The sequence below is a fragment of the Mus musculus genome, chromosome 12, assembly GCF_000001635.26.
Source record: "Mus musculus strain C57BL/6J chromosome 12, GRCm38.p6 C57BL/6J".
Lineage (NCBI taxonomy): Eukaryota > Metazoa > Chordata > Mammalia > Rodentia > Muridae > Mus > Mus musculus.
Window position 1 is genome coordinate 91696953 of NC_000078.6, and position 22980 is coordinate 91719932.

General features: G+C 45.4%; 1 protein-coding gene across 10 annotated transcripts in view; it reads right to left on the reverse strand.

Moving 5' to 3' along the window:
* Window positions 1-22980, reverse strand: part of Ston2 (stonin 2) — a 153428-nt gene that overhangs the window by 63944 nt on the left and 66504 nt on the right. For all 10 annotated transcript variants that reach the window (NM_175367.6, XM_006515374.3, XM_030246511.1 and 7 more), the window contains one exon: window positions 16975-17172. In NM_175367.6, the coding sequence (NP_780576.1) occupies window positions 16975-17172 (198 nt within the window). The remainder of the gene's footprint in view (window positions 1-16974; window positions 17173-22980) is intronic.

Here is a 22980-nt window from a genome sequence, read left to right on the forward strand (position 1 = left end):
CTCACAATACACAGTGCTGATCATAACTGCACTGGTGAGCTCTGGCCTGGGCCCCTAAGCCAAGTTCATGGTTTGACACTGTGAAGGCTGTACCCATTTCAGAAAAGTCGGGTCTCAGTAGCTTCCTCCCTTTAACATGGTCACCACAGTTGGGACCTGACAACTATTCCTTCTAACACAAGGTGAGAACTATAGACATACTCAAAATAAACGTATAGATATTTGGAAAATAAAAAATACTATAAACTACTATTCTTATCTCAGGTTCTCCCCCCCCCCTTCAAAATATTCTGGTCCTTAGTCCTATTCTTGGGGGGAAAAATCAAACTTCACTGATCTAAGCCCTCACTGACAGAAATGGGGCCTCAGAGTGAATGTGGGCTCTTGCAATTGGGGTTCAGCACGACAGCAGCTAGATGGGGGTTGGGGACCACCTGCTGACTCCCAGAGCTCTGGAGAGCCCTTAGGATGTCTTCTAGACTCTTCTGGGCAATACGATTGTGTACACTATGCCAAAAAATTCTGCTACCATCTTATATAACATTAGGTAAAGCCAAGACACCATCCTTTTCCTTTTTTGTATATGCATGTTCATGTATGTTCAGATGTGTGCCAATACATGTGCACGTGTGTGCATGAGTATGGAGGCCTCAGGAGCTGTCAACATTATTTATTATTTTTTTAGACAATTTCTCTCACTGGCCTGGAACTCACCAAGTCCTATACACCAAAGATCATATTTGCTTGTATGTGGTCCACATCTACACCTCTCTTGTATAACCGTTTCCTCTGAGACTGAAACATTCCATCCTGCAGAGAAGATCCTGCTTGGTAAACCACTCAAAAAAGCCTTCAGGAGGTCCCTGAAACTGAGCAGATTCAGTAGGCCCCCTCCTTGTTAAGAGTAGACAATAAAAGCTGAGAGCCAGGCTAAGATGAGGCAGGCTGAGTTGCAGAGAAGACTCAGAGGAGAAAAGCCACAAAGACTCTTGAGACCAGACCCTATGTGTAGAAGAAGCAGAAACTAGCGGAGCTGCCTGGAAGAGGTGCAACCCAACCAAGATGCCTGGAAAAGACACTTGCCAACATGTTGAGCTGCCTACAAGCTGTGGCATGTGCTCCAGGTTCCCAGCTTTATAAGCTGTTACCCAAGCTAGGGTAGGCTTCGGTCATTTCTGCTCCCGTAAGTAACCCCTCACCCATAGTGCAACCTCGGTAAAACTCATTGGTTTTCCTAGGCTACAGTTTGATGGTATCTGTACTTTGATCTGTCATGGGCTCCCTATCTGCGGTAAGTAGATGAGTGTTGTTGCCTTCTCCAGAAAGCTTTTATCACACAAGAGTCCATGATGTGGCTCCGGCCTTCAAAGTCTAAGGGTGACACTGGCACAGTGGTCTACATTTGGGTCCATGGGTCCTGGAAGAGCGTGATGCTGTCCGCAGAGAGGGCTCTGGAAGCTGGCGTACAGGAGACAGCATCTGGGAGGTGGGCATGAGCATTTGTACAGGATGGGGTGGGACAAAGACGAGCCAGGGTGTGGCAGTGGTGGGTTTGGAGGGCAGCCCTGACAGGACAAAGGGAGCTCACGGCACTTGATGTCCACCCTTTACTGTGGTCCCCAAAGCAGGTCACACGGTAAAGCCTGAGGTCCACAAGGTGAGAGCGTCATCCCGAATTAAGGGCGGTAGGTGGTGGCAGGGGCACAATCATTATGTCATTGGGAGGCAAAGGCAATGTTTTCACCAGAAATGTTATCATTCTTAGTCACCAGGACGGATGGGTTAAGGAAGGAGAACGAGTGCAAGGGTTGATAGTAAAGATTAACTAGTTGTTTCAAAAGAGCTGAGAAATGAAACAGCCTCCCCGACAGAGATACTCTGTGGAAGGAGGAGTTGAAGTGTACCAAAGTGGGAAAGGCCCCTTCCATCCCAGAGCCCTCTCAGGCAAAGGACAGTGATGTGTCAGAACGTTCATAAGCCTCCAGTGATACACACAGGCGGACACGTTCAGGTAAACACACTCAGGTACACACTGAGGTGTCGTTTGAGTCCCCCTGTCCACCCTGCGAGGGAACCTGGCTCCTCTCCCTCCCAGCTCTCTCAGGAGAGCTCCTGACCCCAGTGCTGTAGTATGGGTGTCAGTCAGCGGCTAGCTCACAGCGTATGTGAAGTGAGTCTTCCCTTCAGTCACGTGGACTGAAAGAATAAGAAAGACTGCCCATATGTGTGCCCTGTGGAGCACAATGAGGACAAGCAGCAAGAGGGAGCACAGGAGGTGAGAGGACACAGGGGAAACTAAGAGAGAACACACAACACGGGTATATGGAAATGCCATCATGTGCCCGGCAGTAGTGGTGCATATACCTTTCTTTAACCCCAGTACTCGGGAGGCAGAGGCAGGTGGATTTCTGTGAGTTGGAGGCCAGCCTGGTCTGCAGGACAGTCAGGGCTACACAGAGAAACTCTGTCTCAAAAACAAAAAAGAAATAAAAAATGCCATAATGTAACTAGTTACTTTGCATAGTAGCTTAAAGCTTAATTACACAGAAAGAAATCACCCCCTCCTTTTTTTTTTTTAAATAAGGAAATTTATAAAAACTACCTAAGGACTCTTGAACTTTCAGAAGCTCTGATTATCTGCATAAGATATGCAGGAGACTGGGCCCTTCAACAGTTCCTCATGGTTGGGTGGGGCGGGGGAGGGGCTCAGGAGGCTCCGCCTCTCCCAGTCCAGGTTGCTGGGTAGACATTTTCCTCTGAGCTGACAGTCCCTGGTAAGTTGTCCGTGTCTCTGTAAGGAGCCCTTTACTCGGCAGTAATAAGCCATCCTGAGAAAACTCATTGCGTCCCCAGGAACCAAACCAAACCAAGAAAAGACATTGATGTAGAAGGTGGGACAAGGAGCAGAGCTAGAGGACAGCGGGAGGGACCTTGGTCACAAAATGTACAAATATGAGAGTGTCACTCTAAAACCACGGGACTCTGAACATGTACTGGTAAACTTGTATAAAATGAGCAAGATAGCTTAGTGGGTCAAGGAGCCTGCTGCCAAGGCTGCCAACCTGAATCTGATCCCAGGAACCCAAAGGTAGTTCCCTGACTTCCACATTGTGCAATGACACACAAAATAAATAAATAAATAAATATATATATATATAAAATCAAAGGTGATTAAAACAATCTTTTGAGCTGGGTGTGGTGGCCTCCTAGCACTCCGGAGGCAGAGGTAGGTGAATCTCTGGGCGTTTGAGACTAGCCTAGTCTACAGAGCAAGTTTCAGGACAGCAGGAGCTGTTACACACAGACAGAGAAACCCTGTCTCAAAAAACAAAACAAAACAAAAAACAACAAACAAAAAATATTTCGGAAAAGTTTTTTTTTCCTAGATAAATGTAGCCTTTTTTATTCCTATAATGTTAATGTTTTTAAAAGTTCTACTCATCAAGTCTTGGCTTTAGAATGTGAAGACTTCGTAAGCGTATATATGGGGCTGGAGCAATGGCTCAGTGGCTCAAGGTACAGGCTGTAGAAGACTCAAGTTCAATTCCCAGTATTCATAGGATATCTAACAACCACCTGAACCTCCAGTTTCAGGGGATCTGACACCCTCTTCTGGCCTCCAAAGTCACCAGGGCTCACACATGGAACACATAAATACATTATAGGGCGAGCACTCCTACAGATACAAGAAAAATGAAATTAAAACTTTAAGTGTATTATATTTCTATCACCAGAGAGGAGACTTCTCATATTCTGGGAACTTTATGTTCCTGGTCTCAACCATCAAAACACTTCTACAAGCTCAACCTTATGCCATCATGACTTCCATTCTCTAAGTGAGGCAGCTAATGGTCACTGAGGTTAAACAGTGTGCCAGGAACGGTAGGACCGGCGTGGAGCCCTGGTTTGTCCAGGTGGTGACACCATGTATACTTCCTGCTATAAATAAGCAACTTGCCTTATGTCCGAAAAACAAGTTAAGAATGGACACATGGTTTTTACGCAGGACAGACTTGCAAAACTGGCTTTCCTAAAGCAAAGAGGCCAACTCCACAAACAACTACATCAACCCATCTAGCCAACAGAAACACATACAGTAAACCATAGGAGCCTATACCATTATTATCAGTGTTGGATACATCCTATCAACCTTTTCCACCTATTTATAAATATATTCTTAAACTATGTAGTGGCCAACGTGGCAAAATGGTGACACATTTTATCCACTAACCTGCTGTTTTTGTTTGTTTGCTTGCTTGTTTGTTAGCGACAGGAGCTTTGTTATTTATCTCCAGCTGGCCTGGACCTGCTATACAGCCCAGGCTGTCTTCCAACTCCTGCCTCAAACACCCCAGTGCTAGAATTGCAAGCATGCTCAACAACTGGACTATAACCTTCCTTTTCCATGAACAATGTAACTGAGATACCTGCTATGCTTATGTAGCACTTCACTGATTTCATCTGGTACTTGGTAGGCATCTGGGCTGTGATTGGTTTTGGTAATAGAAACAGCGCTGCCTGCCAGGCACAGTGGTACATGTCCCTGGGAGACAGAGGCAGGTGGATCTCTGAGAGTTCCAGGCCAGCCTGGTCTACATAGTGAGTTCCAGGAGAGCTTGAGCTACATGATGACACCCTATCTTAGAAAAAAACCAAGACAAACCAAAACTAAGTTAGTTAATTAAGCTGTGTTATACTGCACCCCCAAACACATGCCTCATTATTGACTTGGGACAAACTAATCAAAAGCATGGCGTCGAAGCCGTCGTGGATCCGTAGAACACCCCCAGAAAGGACTTCACTGTCCTTGCACGCATGTCCTCAGCTCTCCTCTCCCAACAGCTACTTGTTTGCTGTCACTTAAGCTTTACCCAGACAGTAACATAGTTATTTAACCTGCTCACTTGATGAGAAGCAATCATCTCTTCCTGTCACTTTGCATTTTCCCTTGTGAAACTTCGGTTCAAATGGGCACGTAAGCCAAGGAGTCCAGCGTGATATACTAGCCGCCACAGAAAACCACCAAACCATTCTGTAGGTAAGCAGGTGGACATGTTAATGGAGGAGTGTGATAGTTTGAACGCAATTGGCCCCCCATAAGCACATAGGGAGTGACACTATTAGGAGGTGTGACCTTGCTGGAAGAACTGTGTCACTGTGTGGGGTGGCCTTCCAGGTCTCACAGGCTCATGATATGCCCTGTGTGGCACCCAATCACCTTCTACTGCCTGTGGATAGAGATGTAGAACTCTCAGCTCCTTCTCCAGCACGATGTCTGCCTGCGTGCTGCCAAGCTTCCTGCCATGATGATAACGGACTAAACCTCTGAACTGTAAGCCAGCCCCAATTAAATGCTTTCCTTTATAAGAGTCGCCTTGTATCTCTTGACAGCAATAAAATCTGAACTAAGACAAGGGGCTTATTAGGCCTAGACACCTCTTCCTAACTACACCTATGAGAAGTAGGCTGTGTACAGAGTATCAGATCCGAGATGCAGTTTCTATACCAAGTGACCTTGCTTATGAAGGCTGTAGAAATACTATGTGGGATGGGTTAGAGTTTTAATTTATTCTTCAACAGGGATGGGTGGGGGCTTCTAAGTTGTATTTAGAGAAGTGTTATGAGCTGAACTGTATCCCCACAGATTTATATGTTGAAGTCACTCCGAAATGTGGCTGTATTTGGAGATAAGTTCTTTAAAGGGTAGTTAAGTTAAAGTGAAGTCATTTTGTGATCCCTAGTTCAACATGACCACATTTAGAAGCAAAGGATGTTAGGCCATTACCTTAGTTATTTTGAGATTGTTGTGACCAAACACAATGACCAAGGAAACTTATAGAAGGAAAGTTTTATTGTGGCTGATGGCCCTTGAGCCCAGCATGGTAGGGCAGAGGCAGAGTGGCAGAAGGTGGAAGCTGACAGCTCCTGTCTATGACAGCAGGCACTGAGCAGAGAGCCAAAATGGGGGTGGAAGCAGGCTTCAAACTTCCTTTTAAAACAGGATTTACTTGTTCGGTATCTTATGTATATGAGTGTTCTGTCTTCTTGCACACTAGAAGAATCCGATCCCATTACTGATGGCTGTGAGCCACCACGTGGTTGTTGGGAAATTGAACTCAGGACCTCTGGCAGAGCAGTCACAAGCTCTAAACTTCTGAGCCATCTCTCCAGCCTGGTAACGCTTTAAACTTTCAAAGGTGTCCCTGGTGGCACACTTCCTCCAGCAAGGCTGCGCCTCCTAAACCTCACCAAACAGCACCACAAACTGGACTCTGTTTCTATTGCTGTAGAGAGACATAATAATAACCATGATAACTCATAAAACAAGTTGTAATTATCTGGAAAACTGTGTCACATGTCAGATGCTGCCCATCTCGGGTATATTTGTTCTCTTATTCAAAAAGTATATCTTACATAAAAGAAAACCAACAAATTATTCAGAAGTATAAACCAGAACAACTAATTTCTAAAGTTATTTTTTTATTCATACACATACGTGTCTTTGTGAGTGTATATCATGCATGTGTGGTATTCACTGCGGCTAGGGAAAGGCATCAGGTCCCCTGGTGTTGGAGTTCTAAATGATCGTAAGCTCCTGACATGGGTGCTGACAAGGGAACTCAGGTCCTCCAGGAAAACAGCCAGAGCTCTTCATCACTGAGTCACCTCCCCCACCCCAGGAGAACTAACTTCTATGTCTTTATTGACTCCCAGACTTGGGAACAAAGTATTTTGAAGTCAGCATTCCTTAGGTTCCTCAGGCTGGAGGCAGGAGTATGGTGCTGGCAGCGTATCAGGAAGGGAGCGCCTCTGTGAAACCATCTGTGGGGCAGCTTCTTAGTTCCTGGAATACCATAGGAAGATGATTCTGAGCAAACAGCCCTCCTTGGCCCAAGGTAGGGACAGCTGCAGTACACGTGACATGGAACAAGTCACAAAGAACTTGCTCGGAGTGGATTACTGGAGTCCCATTCTGGGGCCAGCAAGATGGCTGTCTCTGACCTCTGACATAATGTGCTGTACCAAGCGTGCCCTTTCCACGAAACACACACACACACACACGCACACGCACACGCACACACACACACACACACACTAAAGATAAAAGAAGCCCCAATCTATAGGACTATGCTTTTCACAGACTATTTTGTCTTAATCAGTAGGAGTTTATCATGTGTGCATTTAGAGGGGAGATTATCCAGGGTTAAGAACAAGAACAGACACAAAAATGGAAGTTTCTGAAACATAATGGGGGAACCTGCTTGAGATCTTGTCCCTCTGAACCACTTTGGACTCTTTAGTTTTCCCCAGTGCAGTCCAGCCCCTGGTCTGGGCCACTGTGTATCTTGTCTGGATCCTGTCCTGGTGGCTGCTGTAATCTTCTCTCTCCCACTCATTTATTCCCAGGTTCCAAACCTTTAATGGATGCTTCTCTTAGACATTATTTCAAACTTTGTTGTTTGTGTGGCTCTGGCTGTCCTAGAACTTTTACCCTGTAAACCAGTCTGGCCTCAAACTCAAGAGATCTGACACCTGAGTACTGAGATTGAAGGCATGGGCCACCATCACCCAGCTATTTCAAACGCTTTAATGAGAGTTTGCTCCAAAGCCCTACCTTGAGTCCAGGACTTAACCTGTTATATAGTCACCACTCACATGTAGCTCTTTACATTTTAAATTAATTTAAATGAAAAATCAAATTATTCCCCCTAGCTGCATCTTAAGTGCTCACTGGCAACATGTGTCCAGAGGCCACTACTGTACAGAACAGCATGCTCGACAGACGCACTGCTGGGATGAACGGAGTCAGTTAATCAAACAAAGGCACCGGGTTCTCTGAACTCACCGTGAGTTCTTTAATTTTAAGGCCTTTCTTCACACTCAGTGAGCGGTTCAGCCTCGAAATGGCTCTCTCGAGAACCTCCCCATACCACTGATTTGGTGGCAGTCTCCTGTGCTGTCTCCTTGCAATTCTCCCAACCTTTCTTACCATAGAAGCTTTCTCATTATAGTTTTGACTTCCTTTCAAATATATCCACAACCCCGGGAGACTGCAAGCTGTCTGGGGACCAAAGTCATTGTTTATGCTGTTGGTCGGTCCTTATACAGCTGGGTCCTAGCTCAGTGGCTGGCACATGTATCTTCCCGTATGTGAGATGACTGAATCATTGAGTGTGAAATCACACCTGTCCTTCACGGCACCAGCATTAGGGTGCCAACAAATTAGGACTCAGAATTATTATTATTTTTTGTGTGTTATAGGTCCTTTGGCAGTCAGTAAGACCCACTGAGGGCCAGGCATAGTGGAGCACGCTTTTAATTCCATCATTCTGAAGGCAGAGGCAAGCAGATCTCTGTGAGTTCCAGGAGAGCTGGGGCTAAATGCTTAGGCCCTCTCCTCTTCAGGACAATGGTCTATGTCTTAGTTAGGGGTTTACTGCTGTGAACAGACATCACGGCAAAGGCAACTCTTATAAGGACAACATTTAATTGGGGCTGGCTTATAGGTTCAGGGGTTCAGTCCGTTATCATCAAGGTGGGAGCATGGCAGCATCCAGGCAGGCATGGTGTAGGAGGAGCTGAGAGTTCTACACCTTCATCTGAAGGATGCTAGCAGACTGGCTTCCAGGCAGCTAGGAAGAGGGTCTCAAAGCCCACACCCACAAAGACACACTTCCTCCAACAGGGCCACACCTCCTAATAGTGCACTCCCTAGGCGAAGCATAGTCAATCCACCACAGGCTAACTTTAAGAATAAGGATATAGATTTTAAAAAGAAACTATTTATACTGAAATTCTTACTAAACATTAAAAACAGATTTCAATAATTTATGAGATAGTAGCATAAACACAACAGTAGTGATGTGCTAATATAGCATCAATACAACCCATAATACAGCCCGTATCCATCCTCATTTCAGAGTGTTAGTGACACATGATATTTTGAGAGGTCATTAGAGACAAAAACCTCTGGACATGTCTATAAGTGAGTTGATAGACTAGATTACGTGAGGTGAGAAAATTTACCTTGAGTGTGGGCAGCACCAATCTACGGGATGGGGTCCTAGGCTGAGTAGGGAGGAGAAAGCAAGCTGAGCAGAAACACTCAATTCTCTCTGCTTCCTGACTACAGACGCAGGGTGGCCAGGTGCCTCACACCCCTGTCCCCACACTCCTCCTCCATCATGACGGACTGTACTCTCAAACTGTGAGCCAAAACAAATCCTTCTACAAACAGCCTCTGCCGGGTCTTCTGTTACAGCGATGAAGGAAGACTAATATAGCCGGTGCTTATAATAGGTGGCGACTATTCAAGAGGCGCTGTTAATAATGCTTCGGTTTCTTGACCACATCCATTATCAAGGAAAATGCTTGTTTCATGTCCTCCCGAGGGATGAGGGGCAATTCGAGGTACCATCACCCAAGTTCATGAACCATCTGGATGCTAAGTGATCCGAATATCCACTTCTGATTACCAGCTTAGGATTGAGGAAACACAGCATCTCAAAACGGTTCCTTGGAGGGCTGGGACAGAGGGGGGCTCCATCCAGGAGGGCCAGTTTTATGACAGGAGGGCTATGTAGTGTGGACAGACCTGGATGCCAATCTGAATTTTGTTTCTTCACTAATACACGGCTGTGGACAATGTGTCTTCATTTACACGCTGAGCAAGTACCACAGGAGGTAATGACTGCCAAGGATTGCAGGCGTCTTCTCCTCTTCAGGATTGGCAGCCGAGCAGTTTTAGGAGCGACTTGTAAAAGTCTTTGGGGGAACCACCGGTACTTTACTCAGAGGTTCCAGATGCCATTTTGATAATACTTGAAATACCACATCTTAGTGTACCTGCTCTTACCTTTTACCCCACACAGAGAACCTGAGAACCAAATGTAATATCATGGTGATAAGCTTTCTCACGGTAACCTTCATTCACACTCTGAGGTGAATAACGGGGGTTGGGGCAGAAATATGGCTGCATTGGTCAAAGAATGTGTAGGGCAGTCAGATTCAAAGATACCCAGCCTCAGACAGATCATATCCTCCCTGCACCCACAGACGTTCTTAAATTTTTTTTTTCACTAGAGGGTTACAGTAAAATTAAATGAACACTAAAGCAAGCTAGACAATTTCGGGTCCAAAAGAAATTCCAGTTCTTCAGACTTCACAAGGCAGTCCAGATATCCAGAAATGAGCCCAGCCTGGTTACAGGAGGATTTGGGGCAGTTAGATAAAAGCCAGCACTTCTCAGGAGCTTGTGAAGGCTGTTCCCCAAAGGGGTAACTTCCTCTTACCTCTAGCAGAAGGGACATATGGCTCTCCAAGTAGCATATACCTGTGGCACCTATCAGCACATCAAGGTCCATGGTAGCTTCTGGGACCCTTCAGTCCCTAGTCACAAGAGCTTGTTACACATAGCTGACATCCCCCCATTCCTCCCAGCTCCCCATCCCCCTTGACTTTCTCCCCAGGCTAGAGCTTTTCTCTCTGCTCTTGCTATTCTCCCCCAACCCCCATCTCCCTTCTCCCAGACAGCCTTGGCCATGCCCAGTCTGCTGGCCTTGTTCACTCTACTTCTTTCTCTTTCTGCTCTGGAATTTTCCAGATGCCTCTGGATATTTCCTCTCTCTTATCTCTTATCTCTAAAAGTCTTCCCTTAACCTTAGTGTGGTGCAGTCCTGTTGGCAATTTCTTTATTGAACCCCACCACCACAGACAATAACAGCTCAATGGTGGAAAACATGGCAAGAAATTTTTTCCCAACTATTCATCCTTTTAATTCTTCCTAGTTCTGGGGTTGAGTTTCAGTGAACATTGGAAAATAAGCTTGCAAATGAGGGCCTTTCAGTCTTATATTAAAATAACTATTCAACAAAACTCCACTGCAGAATTTCAAAACGCAGGACAGACATGGTGCTGGAGAAGTACACACAGCTCTTTCTTCCAAGATGGCGTCAGTCTGGCTGGAGACTCCTGAATCATTCTCCTCCACTGAGTTCACTGCACAAGAGAGGTTTGCATGCAGCTCTGGGGAGACGCAGATGGAGCAGTGCCAACCTTACGGAAGGCTCTGTCATTAATTGCTCCTTCTCACAGCTCACTCTATCCCTAACACCATGCTTTCACTGCATGCCAGGCAGGGCTGGTGAGCAGAGGAGAGAGGTGAGCTAAATGGTAGAGTTTCCCTTTTAGTGGTGAGACTGGGACCAAACTCTTTTAGGTATTATTTCTATATTTGTGACATGGGACAGTAATATGGTGGGTCTTTCTCTCTCCCTCTCCCTCCCTCTCTCTTCCCTCTTCCCCTTTCTCTTTAATTAGTTAATTAATTAACTAACTAACATTCCAAAATGCTGCCCTTTCCCTCCCTCAGAGTTCGTCCCTGTTCCCCTTTGCCTCTGAGAGGGCAGGCCCCCTTGGGTATCCCCCAACTCTAGCCCATCCAGTCTCTGCAGGACTAGGCACATCATCTCCCACTGAGGCCGGACAAAGCAGCCCTCTGCTACATATGTGCCAGGGTCTAGCCAATGTACTCTTTGGTTGGTCTCTGAGAGCTCCCAGGGGTCCAGGTTAGTTGACACTGTTGGTCTTGGGGGTGGGGGAGTTGCCATTGCCTTCTGGCCTTTAATCCTTCCCCTAACTCTTCCAGAGGGGTCCCCTGATCTCTGTCCAATGTTTGGCTGTGGGTATCTGCATCTGAGCAACATGGCCTTTTAAGAGTGGGAAGACTGGTTAATCTGTGTATACAGTGTGCAGCACATTCCTCCCTGGCACATAGCAGATGCTCTATAAATAGAAATATTATTAAGTTATATATATGTAAAAATCTCCTTAGTGACAAGATGACAAGAAAAAAGAAAAAAAATCTTTCTTTGTAGGAAAATAACATCTAATATTCTTCTTTGTTCTCCACAACTGGTAAAATGTAAGAAGTGTGTGTAAGTATCCGTGCTCTGAGAAACTCTAGAGTTTCAAACAAAGCAGACTTTGGGAGATACTTATTGGAGGGAAGGGTATTTTCTTAACACCCATTAAAACACAAAGTGTACAACTAATGAACACATCTAGACTACAGAAACAGAAGTCAGGTTAAATTTGTGTTTTTTTCATGAATGAGAAAACATGTAATTTAATTAAAAAACTACTCTGTTAAAACTTTCTCTGTTAGGAGAAAAGTAATTCATTCAAAAGATTATAGTCAGCAGGTAGGAGAAATGGCTTGGCAGGTAAAAGTGCTTACTGCCAAACCTGATAATTCAATCCCTCCATGGCATAAGGAAAGGACCAGCTTACACACACACACACACACACACACACACACACACACACACACACGCCAAGAAGAAGGAGAAAAAACAGCAAACAAAAAACTTTACCAACTTCAGTCCACAACTCTTTATCTGACGCAAACACTTGTTTCTGAGAAAGAAAACCAAAAGGCCTACATGCTGGGGAGAGACCTTGTGCTCTGGCAGAACTCCACTGCAGCGAGCTAAATGCAGATGAACCATGGTCATCTGGTCTAAATTTGTTTCAAAGTCCGTGGCAGTTTACATACAAAGGAAGCAGAGCAAATGCACTTTTACACCTTCTGGGTCTAGAACTTAAAACAACAACCCCTCAAAAAAAAAAAAAAGAAAGTCGGAGAGGTTTAGCAGTGCCCCAGCTTCTAAAGTTAACTCATCCCAGCAAGTTCACCAAACATCTCTCCCCCAGTTCTGTTTTCTTCCAACACTTTAGTGAAGATATGTAATTTCGAGTAAAACTTGCTAATTCATGTGTTTCGGGTTGCCATACTTTGACATCTGACCAGACAGGAGGGATAACTCAACTGAACATATGTGTGTGTGTATAAGCACACATGCATGTACACATATGTTTCAGAACTTTTCCAAGTCTGTAATGCACAAGCACATTGTGGCTCTGCAGCAGAGCTGGCACGGCAAGCCATAACCAAGTGCTCCCAGCGTCCTGCCTTATCTAAAGTTGCTCCATGGAACACAGGCTGGGAAATGCTGGACTCTAAATGTGAGTGACATACAGGCATCTGGGACGGTGATAACTCTTGCCTCCGTTAACAGCCATTTGAGTCTGACACTCCTCAGTTTGTCCAGAGTTGTGCATTCTGATCTCTAAAATTTACACTAAAATTTACACTTTTCCTGTAAGCAGACACCAGAGTCCTACCACTTAAAGCAGCTTGTAAAGACTACAGATGCTTATGTGTGCTTTCTTCCTTGCTTAGAACAGAGATCAAAGGAGGGGGCTTGCTCCCGTTCCCCCCCATCCTCTGGCTGGGTACAAACTTGTGTAAAGGCAGTAGCATTCTCGGCCTGATGAAGGTGACAGGTGCCTTTCTTATCTAGGCAAAGGAGACCTTGGGGACAGGGATGACAGAGAACAGGGTTTTTTTTTTTTTTCCCCCATTTTTTATTAGGTATTTAGCTCATTTACATTTCCAATGCTATACCAAAAGTCCCCCATACCCACCCACTCCCACTCCCCTACCCACCCACTCCCCCTTTTTGGCCCTGGTGTTCCCCTGTACTGGGGCATATAAAGTTTGCAAGTCCAATGGGCCTCTCTTTGCAGTGATGGCCGACTAGGCCATCTTTTGATACACATGCAGCTAGAGTCAAGAGCTCCGGGGTACTGGTTAGTTCATAATGTTGTTCCTCCGATAGGGTTACAGTTCCCTTTAGTTCCTTGGGTGTTTTCTCTAGTTCCTCCATTGGGGGCCCTGTGGTCCATTCAATAGCTGACTGTGAACAGGGTGTTTTTGAGGTTGTGCTTATTCCTAATTCTCCTGTCATTTGCCCCGGGATGGGGATCTCCAGAGAGAACATCACCTCTACTCTCTGGCACTCCATCCCTCCATCCCCCATAGGCAGCCAACTCCAGGGGATTTGTTTGTGTTGCTCCTGTAGTTATCCCTGTGGTTGGTGAGAAACTGAGGAGAAAGTGTGGGCTGATCACAGAATCCTTCCCTCCACAATTACATCGCAAATCACTCTGTCTTGTGTGGTTGCCAAATCCCTGCAGAACTCCTACACAGACGACAGGGAGGGGACTGTGACTCAGGTCCCTGCAGTCTACTATCAGGCAGGCTGTGCCCAAGTGCCAAGATCCATCCTTACCCAAAGGGACACAGCCAGAGCACCAGTCCTGGCTGCATCCTCATGCTCTGCTCAGCCAGGGAGACTGCAGGGGCTTGCCTAGGAAGCCAGCTGTTGCCTCCTGCCGTGCTTTCACTGAATTCTCTCCACATAAGCCCCTCCTTGGGTACCATCTGGTCCCTCCTAGGACCCTGACAAAGCAACTGGGAAGGAGATTTTTTGTGACTGTGAACTATAACAATGATGCTGAGAAAAGGAAGATGTTAGCAACCTCTGGGTTCGATCCTCACTGCAAAAATAATAGTAACTGATAAGTTAATGTTGGGATTCAGACCCAGGGCAAGCAGCTGAGGCACATATTTAACAAGCAAAAATGGACCAGGCCTCCAGGTTCTCCCAGCATCCCTCAGTCTCTACCTGGCATACCCTACCCTCTACCCTGAACTTTCCAGCCCAGGGACTGAGATTTCCCCTGGCCCAAAGACTTTTTCCTAAATAATCCAGACACTTTGGTCTCTCTTCTCTTTTTCTCTCTTCTCGCCCTCTATCTGTGCATGTACTTTCTGTCTTTCTCTTTCCCTCCCCTATGTCTCCTTCCCTGGCTTGGGACTAGTGAACTCCCTTGAGAGTGGCTTCCCAACAGACAGACAGACAGACAGACATGCATATCCTCTAATCTGGCTTGAATTGGCTCATTTCGCTGGTGGGGAAATAACCTATCAGTAATAATAAGAATTACTAATAGCACCACACCCAGCTCAGGCTACAACTCTGATTTTAACCACTTGAACTGATGAGAATTAGCATCAGCAACTTCCCCACACGAGAACCAAGCGCCCTTCCTGTTTTCTTCGGTAAACAGCCCAATGTGTTCTTCCCCAGGGCCATGAGACCTCTTTGGCAGGGCAAGAAGTTTATCCCTGGTGTCACATCTTCCAAGTCAGGCATCATGTAACTTGTTCTACACAAACTGTCACATGTGGAAAGGTACAGACTATTATTTCTGTTTTTCAGATGATAAAATTGAGTCATAAAGATAGTAAGGGCCTTGGGTTGGTGGAGCTTAGGATCAGAACACTTGCAGAGCATGCGCGTGGCCGTCCATTTGATCTCTAGTGACACAAACACACACTTTCTCTCCTTTTCCCCTCCCCCAGCCTCCATTATTTGAATATTTAAAAAAAGTCCCCAGAGCCCCTTGTCATTATTCCCTTGGTCCCCAGCAGGAGATGCTTGGGGACTATAGATGGTCACTGGAGAAACTGAGTCACTGGGGGAGGTCTTGAAATTTACCAGGCCCTGCTTCCTGCCTGTCTGCTTCCTGTTCCACTAAGATGTGAGTCAGTGAGGAGTCCCGCCACAGCCACATGCTCTGAACACCTCGAGGCCCCTGCTCCCGTGCTTGCCTCCTGGGATGGGCTGCATTCTCTCAAACCACAGCATTAGCTAAGCTCGCCATCCTTGAGTTGTTCTTGTCAGGTATTTGGTCCCAGTAATGTGAAAAATAAGAGCACATGCATATACACGTGTCTATGTGCATATAAATCTTCAAGTATATAGTATAAGGACTGCTGACGGGCATGTGGCTGGTATGGCAGACCCTGGATTTGAACATCTGTCTGTGGGATCGAAGCATCCATTCAGTACAGGGAGTGTGTGCCCCGTCCCTGTGAAGACTTGGGAAGGAATCAGAGGGCTGGCTCTGAGTGGTGAAGAGGAAGCCCAGCCTCTCTCCCTAAGAGCTCCAGCTGCTGCAGCTGCCTCCTGCTCAGGAGATTCCCTTACTGTGAAAATGGGAGTTGTGGGCATTTAATGGCCACATAAGTCAAAGACAAAAGGAAACCAAGGGAGTGTTGATGCACACAAAATGCCCTTAAGAACTGTGGCTGGCAAAGATAGGTTCCTTAGTGAACCACGCTGGAGGGCAATTCTATGAAATTTCAAAGCCAATCCTGTCTAAACCTCTGACCCTCCGTGCAGGATCACTCTTAATGCTTGATGAATCTAACAGCATCCTGCATGAGAGAAGATGTTATCTAAACATCAAAAATGATACAGCGACAAGCTTCACAATGTTTTTGAGAAGGAAAACAAAATATGGTTGACACCGTGGGGATGTCTATTGGAATAGTTACGGCCATAGAGCAACTAGCAGTAACCCCTGTCATTTTCAGAGGAAAACAGTCCTTTGGACAAATAGCACAAACACCGATCCAAACAGCCCACGATACAGTGCTTGTTGGTGGACCCATCTTCCACCTGCAATGAAAGCCAGAATCCCATCCTATGACTACTGCAGAGTTTAACAAATGAGACCGTGGGACATTACAGGCCAGCGCACAGCTCAGAGAAGGCACCATGCTACGGGCATTTGGCTGCAAAATCATTACCAGTCTAGAGGCTGTGGCTGAACCCAGATTCTCATTCTGTTTCACATAACAATTTTTCTCTCTTGAAGTCCACCTTACTCTTACTGAGGAGGAAGGATGTGTGGGTGGTCGGCTGAGAGATTCAGCCTGGTGAATATATTACACTCAGATCAGCAGCAATTGGAGGAGAGAATACACTAACAGCGAAACGATACTTGTACTAAACAGTCAGAAGGCAGCACTTTCAAGATGCACCATCAAATGCTTTCCCACTGTGAATCTAACCATGCAGTCTGTTTATACCTCACCTCCCACCCCAGCGCGACCGCAAACCACTGAAGACGCTAGCTTTCGAACTGGACAACCACATTATGTACTCATTCTGCAAACGAAGCTAGCGGGGGCGGGGGAGGGGAGGACTTGAAAGCACCCCCCCCCCAAGTGTGCCAAAAGAGAGGTGCTCAGTGCTCTGGCTTGGAACTCCGGCTTACCGGTAGAGTCGGTCCCGGAAGCCCTGCCGCTTGCCTGTTCCTCGGTATTGATGAGCTGCAGGTCTGTGTAGGAAGGAGCAACGCTGGGACTGCTGGTGTCCTCAGAATGCGTGGTCCAACTGCTCTCCGACGTCAAAGGGCATCTTCTCAGAGAGTCGAAGGAAGGGCATGTCCAGCAGGGCATGGTCAATGTGAGGGCTGCGAAGAGACGAAAATCAGAGGGGAGCGATGTAAAGAGTTGTTGCTTATGTTTAGCCATCATTCAGGCCCTAGGCAGTGGCGGCCACCATAAAAGGCAAGGAAAGGCCTGGGATGAGGACAGAGAATGTGGACTGGCTGAGGTCTCATGGGGAGTCACTGTTAAAAACATACTGGGGTTGGAGAGATAGGTCAGTTGGTATGGTGGCTTGCCTGAGGATGGTCCCCATAGGCCATATGTTTCAATGCTTGGTCCCAAGTTAGTAGAAGGAACTATTTGGACGGGATTAGGAGGTGTGGCCTTGTTGGAGGAGGTGTGGCCCTAAGAGTGGGTTTTGAGGTTTGAAAAGGCCAGGCCAGAATCAATCAATCTTTCTCTGCCTGCACTTGCCAGTGAGATGTGCCCCAGGTAAATGCTTTCTTTTATAAGTGTTGCCTTGGTCACAGTGTCTTTTTATAGCAATAGAACAGTGACTCGGACAGAGGGTAAAGTTCTTGCTGTTGAAGCAGGGGTACCTGGGTTTGATCCTAAGCACTCACATAATAAAACAGGCGGGGTTTCATGTGCTTGTAATACCAGCAGGATGGAGGCAGAGACAGAGGTTCAGTAGACTCAGGCTACTCCAATCAGAGCACTGGGTCCCAGTGAGAGATCCTGTAGTCTCACAAAAACCAGGGATGGGGGTCTGTTAACCTGTGGCTTCCTCACAGTTAAGACATACATAAGTATACATACTGCATACATATGCACATAAAAGCAGATTGAAACTTGGGTCTTAGAACCCTCAAATTAAAACAAAACCAAACAAAGTCGAATTAAGAGAGTACAAGTAACTGTAGGCCCTGATTTAGTTTCTAAATTTCGATTTCAGTTTCGTTCAGGCCCAAACTGCAGAATCCTTGCAGCCTCACTTTCACCCGGGCAGGCCCTCCATTTTTCCTAGTGCATCAATAAACTCAGGAAAATGTACCAGGCTGCATTGCCGAATCAGAGGCAGAAGACGTTTGGGTTAAGGGTTTAGGCAAGGGCTGATGAGATGGCTTAGCGGTTAAGAGCACTAACTGCTCTTCCAGAGGTCCTGAGTTCAAATCCATACAACCACATTGTGGCTCACAACCACCTGTAATGAGATCTGACGCCCTCTTCTGGTGCATCTGAAGACAGCTACAGTGTACTTATGTATAATAATAAATAAATAAATCTTAAAAAAAAAAAAAAAAGACTGAGTTCGAGGCCAGCCTGGTCTACAGAGTGAGTTTCCAGGAGAGCCAGGGCTAAAAGAGAAACCCTGTCTCGAAAAAACAAAAAACAAACAAACAAAAAAAGGGTTTAGGCAAACACACACGCACGTGCAAGATGTCACTGTTCGGTCCGAGCCTGACAATAACTGGAAGTTCTGCACACTGTTACATACGCTGTGAGATTTAGTGGGCCAGCTGAGAACACAAATATCTCCTACGGGGAATAACTGCACTGATAGGCCTCTCAAAAAAGCAGAGTGGGTTTTTTTCTTGTTGGTTTTTCTTTTTCCTTTTTAAAAATACAGCTTCTTAGCTCAATGTATTTATTCTTAGTTAACTGCCCGCCACAAGAGTTCTCTACAGTGCTGCATAAGGATTGTACCGGGCTAGAAAGTCGGTGAGCAGAGAATGAGCAACACAAGCAAGTACGTTTGCAGAGAACCCATTCAAAGATCATTTACAAATGGTTTAGTGTTTGATCTGTTTGTACTGGGAGGGAGGCGGTGGCTTCCTCTACTCAGGCTAACCAACACAGAGGTTAAGAAACCTGCAGGTTCATACAATTACCCTGGCTGAAGCACAGAAGGTCAAGTTTGGCTAAGAGACGGAAAGGGAAAGTTGAGATCTCAGAAGGAATAGGTGGCAATCCTTGTGACAGTATAAAAATAAAAGAAAATCTGTGTCTGAAACATCTAGATTTTTGCACTGAGGGCTCACAGCTCTTTTCTTTCAAGCTATTCTCCCTGCAAATCACTCATGAGCTATCCTCTCCACAAATGAAAAGCTCGTTTCTCTCCTTTCCTTTCCTTTCCTTTCCTTTCCTTTCCTTTCCTTTTCTTTTCTTTTCTTTTCTTTTCTTTCTCTTTAGCATCATTACTATGTGACCAGCTATATCGCTGACTTCAGCTAGAATTTGAGATCACTAGGGAGTAAGGACTTTTTTTTATTAGATATTTTCTTCATTTACATTTCAAATGCTATCCCCAAAGTCCCCTATACCCTCCCCTGCCCTGCTCCCCAACCTACCCACTCCCTGCTTCCTGGTTCTGGCATTCTCCTATACTGGGGCATATGTTCTTCCCAAGACCAAGGGTCTCTCCTCCCATTGATGGCCGACTAGACCATCCTCTGCTACATATGCAGCTAGAGACACAGTTCTGGGGGATACTGGTTAGTTCATATTGTTGATCCTCCTATAGGGTTGCCGAGCCCTTTAGCTCCTTGGGTACTTTCTCTAGCTCCTTCTTTAGGGGCCCTGTGTTCCATCCAATAGATGGCTGTGAGCATCCACTTCTGTATTTGCCAGGCACTGGCATAGCCTCACAAGAGATAGCTATATCAGGGTCCAGTCAGCAAAATCTTGCTGGCATATGCAATAGTGTCTGAGTTTGGTGGTTGTATATGGGATGGATCCCCGGGTGGGGCAGTCTCTGGATGGTCCTTCCTTCTGTCTCAGCTCTGAACTTTGTCTCTGTAACTCCTCCCATGGGTATTTTTTCCCCCATTCTAGGAAGGAATGAAGTATCCACCCTTTGGTCTTCCTTCTTCTTGAGTTTCATGTGTTGGAGGTAAGGACTTTTGTCTGTTTTGCTTACCTCCTAGAATGCTGCCTGGCACAAGGTAGGTAGGCACTCACTACTTGTGGGTTATGTCAGAAGAAGAACCACAAATCACTCCCCAACAATCTGTATCAAACTGTATCAATCTGTATCAAACAGTACCAATCTGTATCAATCTGTATCAAACTGTATCAATCTGTATCAAACTGTATCAATCTGTATCAAACAGTACCAATCTGTATCAAACTGTATCAATCTATATCAAACAGTACCAATCTGTATCAATCTGTATCAAACTGTATCAATCTGTATCAAACTGTATCAAACTGTATCAATCTGTATCAAACTGTATCAATCTATATCAAACAGTACCAATCTGTATCAATCTGTATCAAACTGTATCAATCTGTATCAAACTGTATCAATCTGTATCAAACTGTATCAATCTGTATTAAACAGTATCAATCTGTATCAAACAGTATCAATCTGTATCAAACTGTATCAATCTGTATCAAACAGTATCAATCTGTATCAAACTGTATCAATCTGTATCGAACAGAGCCTGTCAAAACCAAACCATGGCCTCTACACAGAGACAAAAGGACATGCGAACAAATAACAGAAATAGAAAGCAAAGAAGGCCAGCTTCTAAAAGCTCATTCTAGGTCTGTCACTCCCTAGATTAGGATCAGGTACTTGGAACCACGATGGAAATTAGCTCTTGGGTGAAGGGCATCGACATTATCTAATACTCAACATAGAGCTATCAGCAAAGTAAAGAATTATCAGAGGTGAAGTAAAATCCGGAACCTAGAAATGCAAACAAAACTCGGCTGAATTTCATACCCTGAGGACTGCCGAGCCCGAGAGCCTCTGCTGAGGCGGAGGCTGTGTGGCTCATGTGAAGGAGAGAGCGAAGAACGAACCTACAGTCAACCCAAGACAGATAACCTAACAGAGCTCAGATGCATATACGGGAACCCCCAGGAATGCTTTTTACCCCCAGTTGGATATACAAAGACTAATGTCTACCTTAGATTTGGGGAAAATCTTCTGATATAAGGTTCCACATAAGGATTTTGTGTGGATCTGGAAAACCTTGAGCCTAGATTTCATTTGGAATATTCCCAAGTAGCCTCATAACCAGGGAAAAAAACAAATACTAACCATTTCTGGGAGAAACTGCCCCAATCTCAGGCAGAATGTTCTAAGAAGATGATGGTAGAAATATAATCTTAACAAACCACAAAGTACGTAGCAAATAGCAGTATCATGAGTAGGAGCAAGCCAGATATTGGAAGGAGTGAGAAATGAGTCAGTCAGACCTGCAAAGGATTCAGACAGTAGGTTTAGGAAACAGGAAACACAACTAGGTATGATATATTTAAGGAAATAAGAGAAAGGCAAATATATTAATAAAAAATACACTAGCAAGATTTTGCTGAAAGGACCCAGATATAGCTGTCTCATGTGAGACTATGCCGGGGCCTAGCAAACACAGAAGTGGATGCTCACAGTCAGCTATTGGATGGATCACAGGGCCCCCAATGGAGGAGCTAGAGAAAGTACCCAAGGAGCTAAAGGGATCTGCAATCCTATAGGTGGAACAACAATATGAACTAACCAGTACCCCGGAGCTCTTGACTCTAGCTGCATATGTATCAGAAGATGGCCTAGTCGGCCATCACTGGAAAGAGAGGCCCATTGGTCGTGCAATCTTTATATGCCTCAGTACAGGGGGATGCCAGGGCCAAGAAGTGGGAGTGGGTGGGTGAGCATGCGGGGGACTTTTGGGGTAGCATTGGAAATGTCAATGAAATAAATACCCAATTAAAAAAATAGCTAAATGGATTTCTACTTGAATGGACAGCATGAAGGGGCAAAGAGATAATGGGAAAAATGTTGAAGAGATGTCACCCCCATGGTGGGCAGGAACAAGCTCTCATCCATACAGCTGGGTTCTTAAGAACAAGAGAGAACAGAAGGCAGGCAATGATATTGGAGGCACTGCTGGCTGGGAATTTCCTAGAACCTGTGAACATTTATTTTTTAAATTAGGAACCCCCAGGAATGTCAGAGCAACTAAGAGGAGAATCCACAACTGTGTAAAACTGAAGAAAAAAAGGGGAAATCTTAAATGCCCCCAAAGAACAACTATCTATCACTTTCAAAAGTGCTCTACCACCTCCTCAACAGCCAATGGACGTCAGTATGCTGATATAGATAGAATACGAATCAGGATAGGACTTTGCGGAGGGTGTTCTAATTCCCCTTCTATCACTGTGACGAGGCATTCCAACCAAGAGCAGTTAAGGGGAAAAGGGTTTATTTCCGTTTCTAAGACATCACTGAGAGAAGTCAGAGAAAGAAGTCAAACGGGAACCGAAAGCAGAAACCATGGAGGGAGGCTGTGGGCTGCTTGGCTCTCAGGTTTACCCTAAGCTAGCTCTTTATACAGGCCAGGGCCACATGACCAGCAAATAGTACTGCACACAGTGGGTTGGACCCTCCTACATCAATTCACAGTTGAGAAAATCCTCCACAGACATGCCCACAGGCCGACTGATCTAGGCAAGTCCTCATTTGAGACTCCCTCCTCAAGTGACTCTAGCTGAAACAATAGGGAATGCCTGTGCTTTATAACTATACCTCGAACCTGGAAGGCCAGTAGCCACAAACTGCAACATGAAGTAAAGAAGACCCTTTCTCAAAATAACTATAAAGAAGTAAGCATTACTATCAGAAAAGGTGGCATTTCTCACGATAAACAAAAAACCTGAACACTATTTCAAATAGGAGCAGCCATAATAAAACAAAATCAACCAACCAATCAACCCATGGCATGACAGAAACACACACACATACATACACACACACACACACACACACACACACATACACACACACATATACACACATATACACACATACACACACACATACACACACGTACACACACACATACATACACATACACACACAACATACATACACATACACACACACA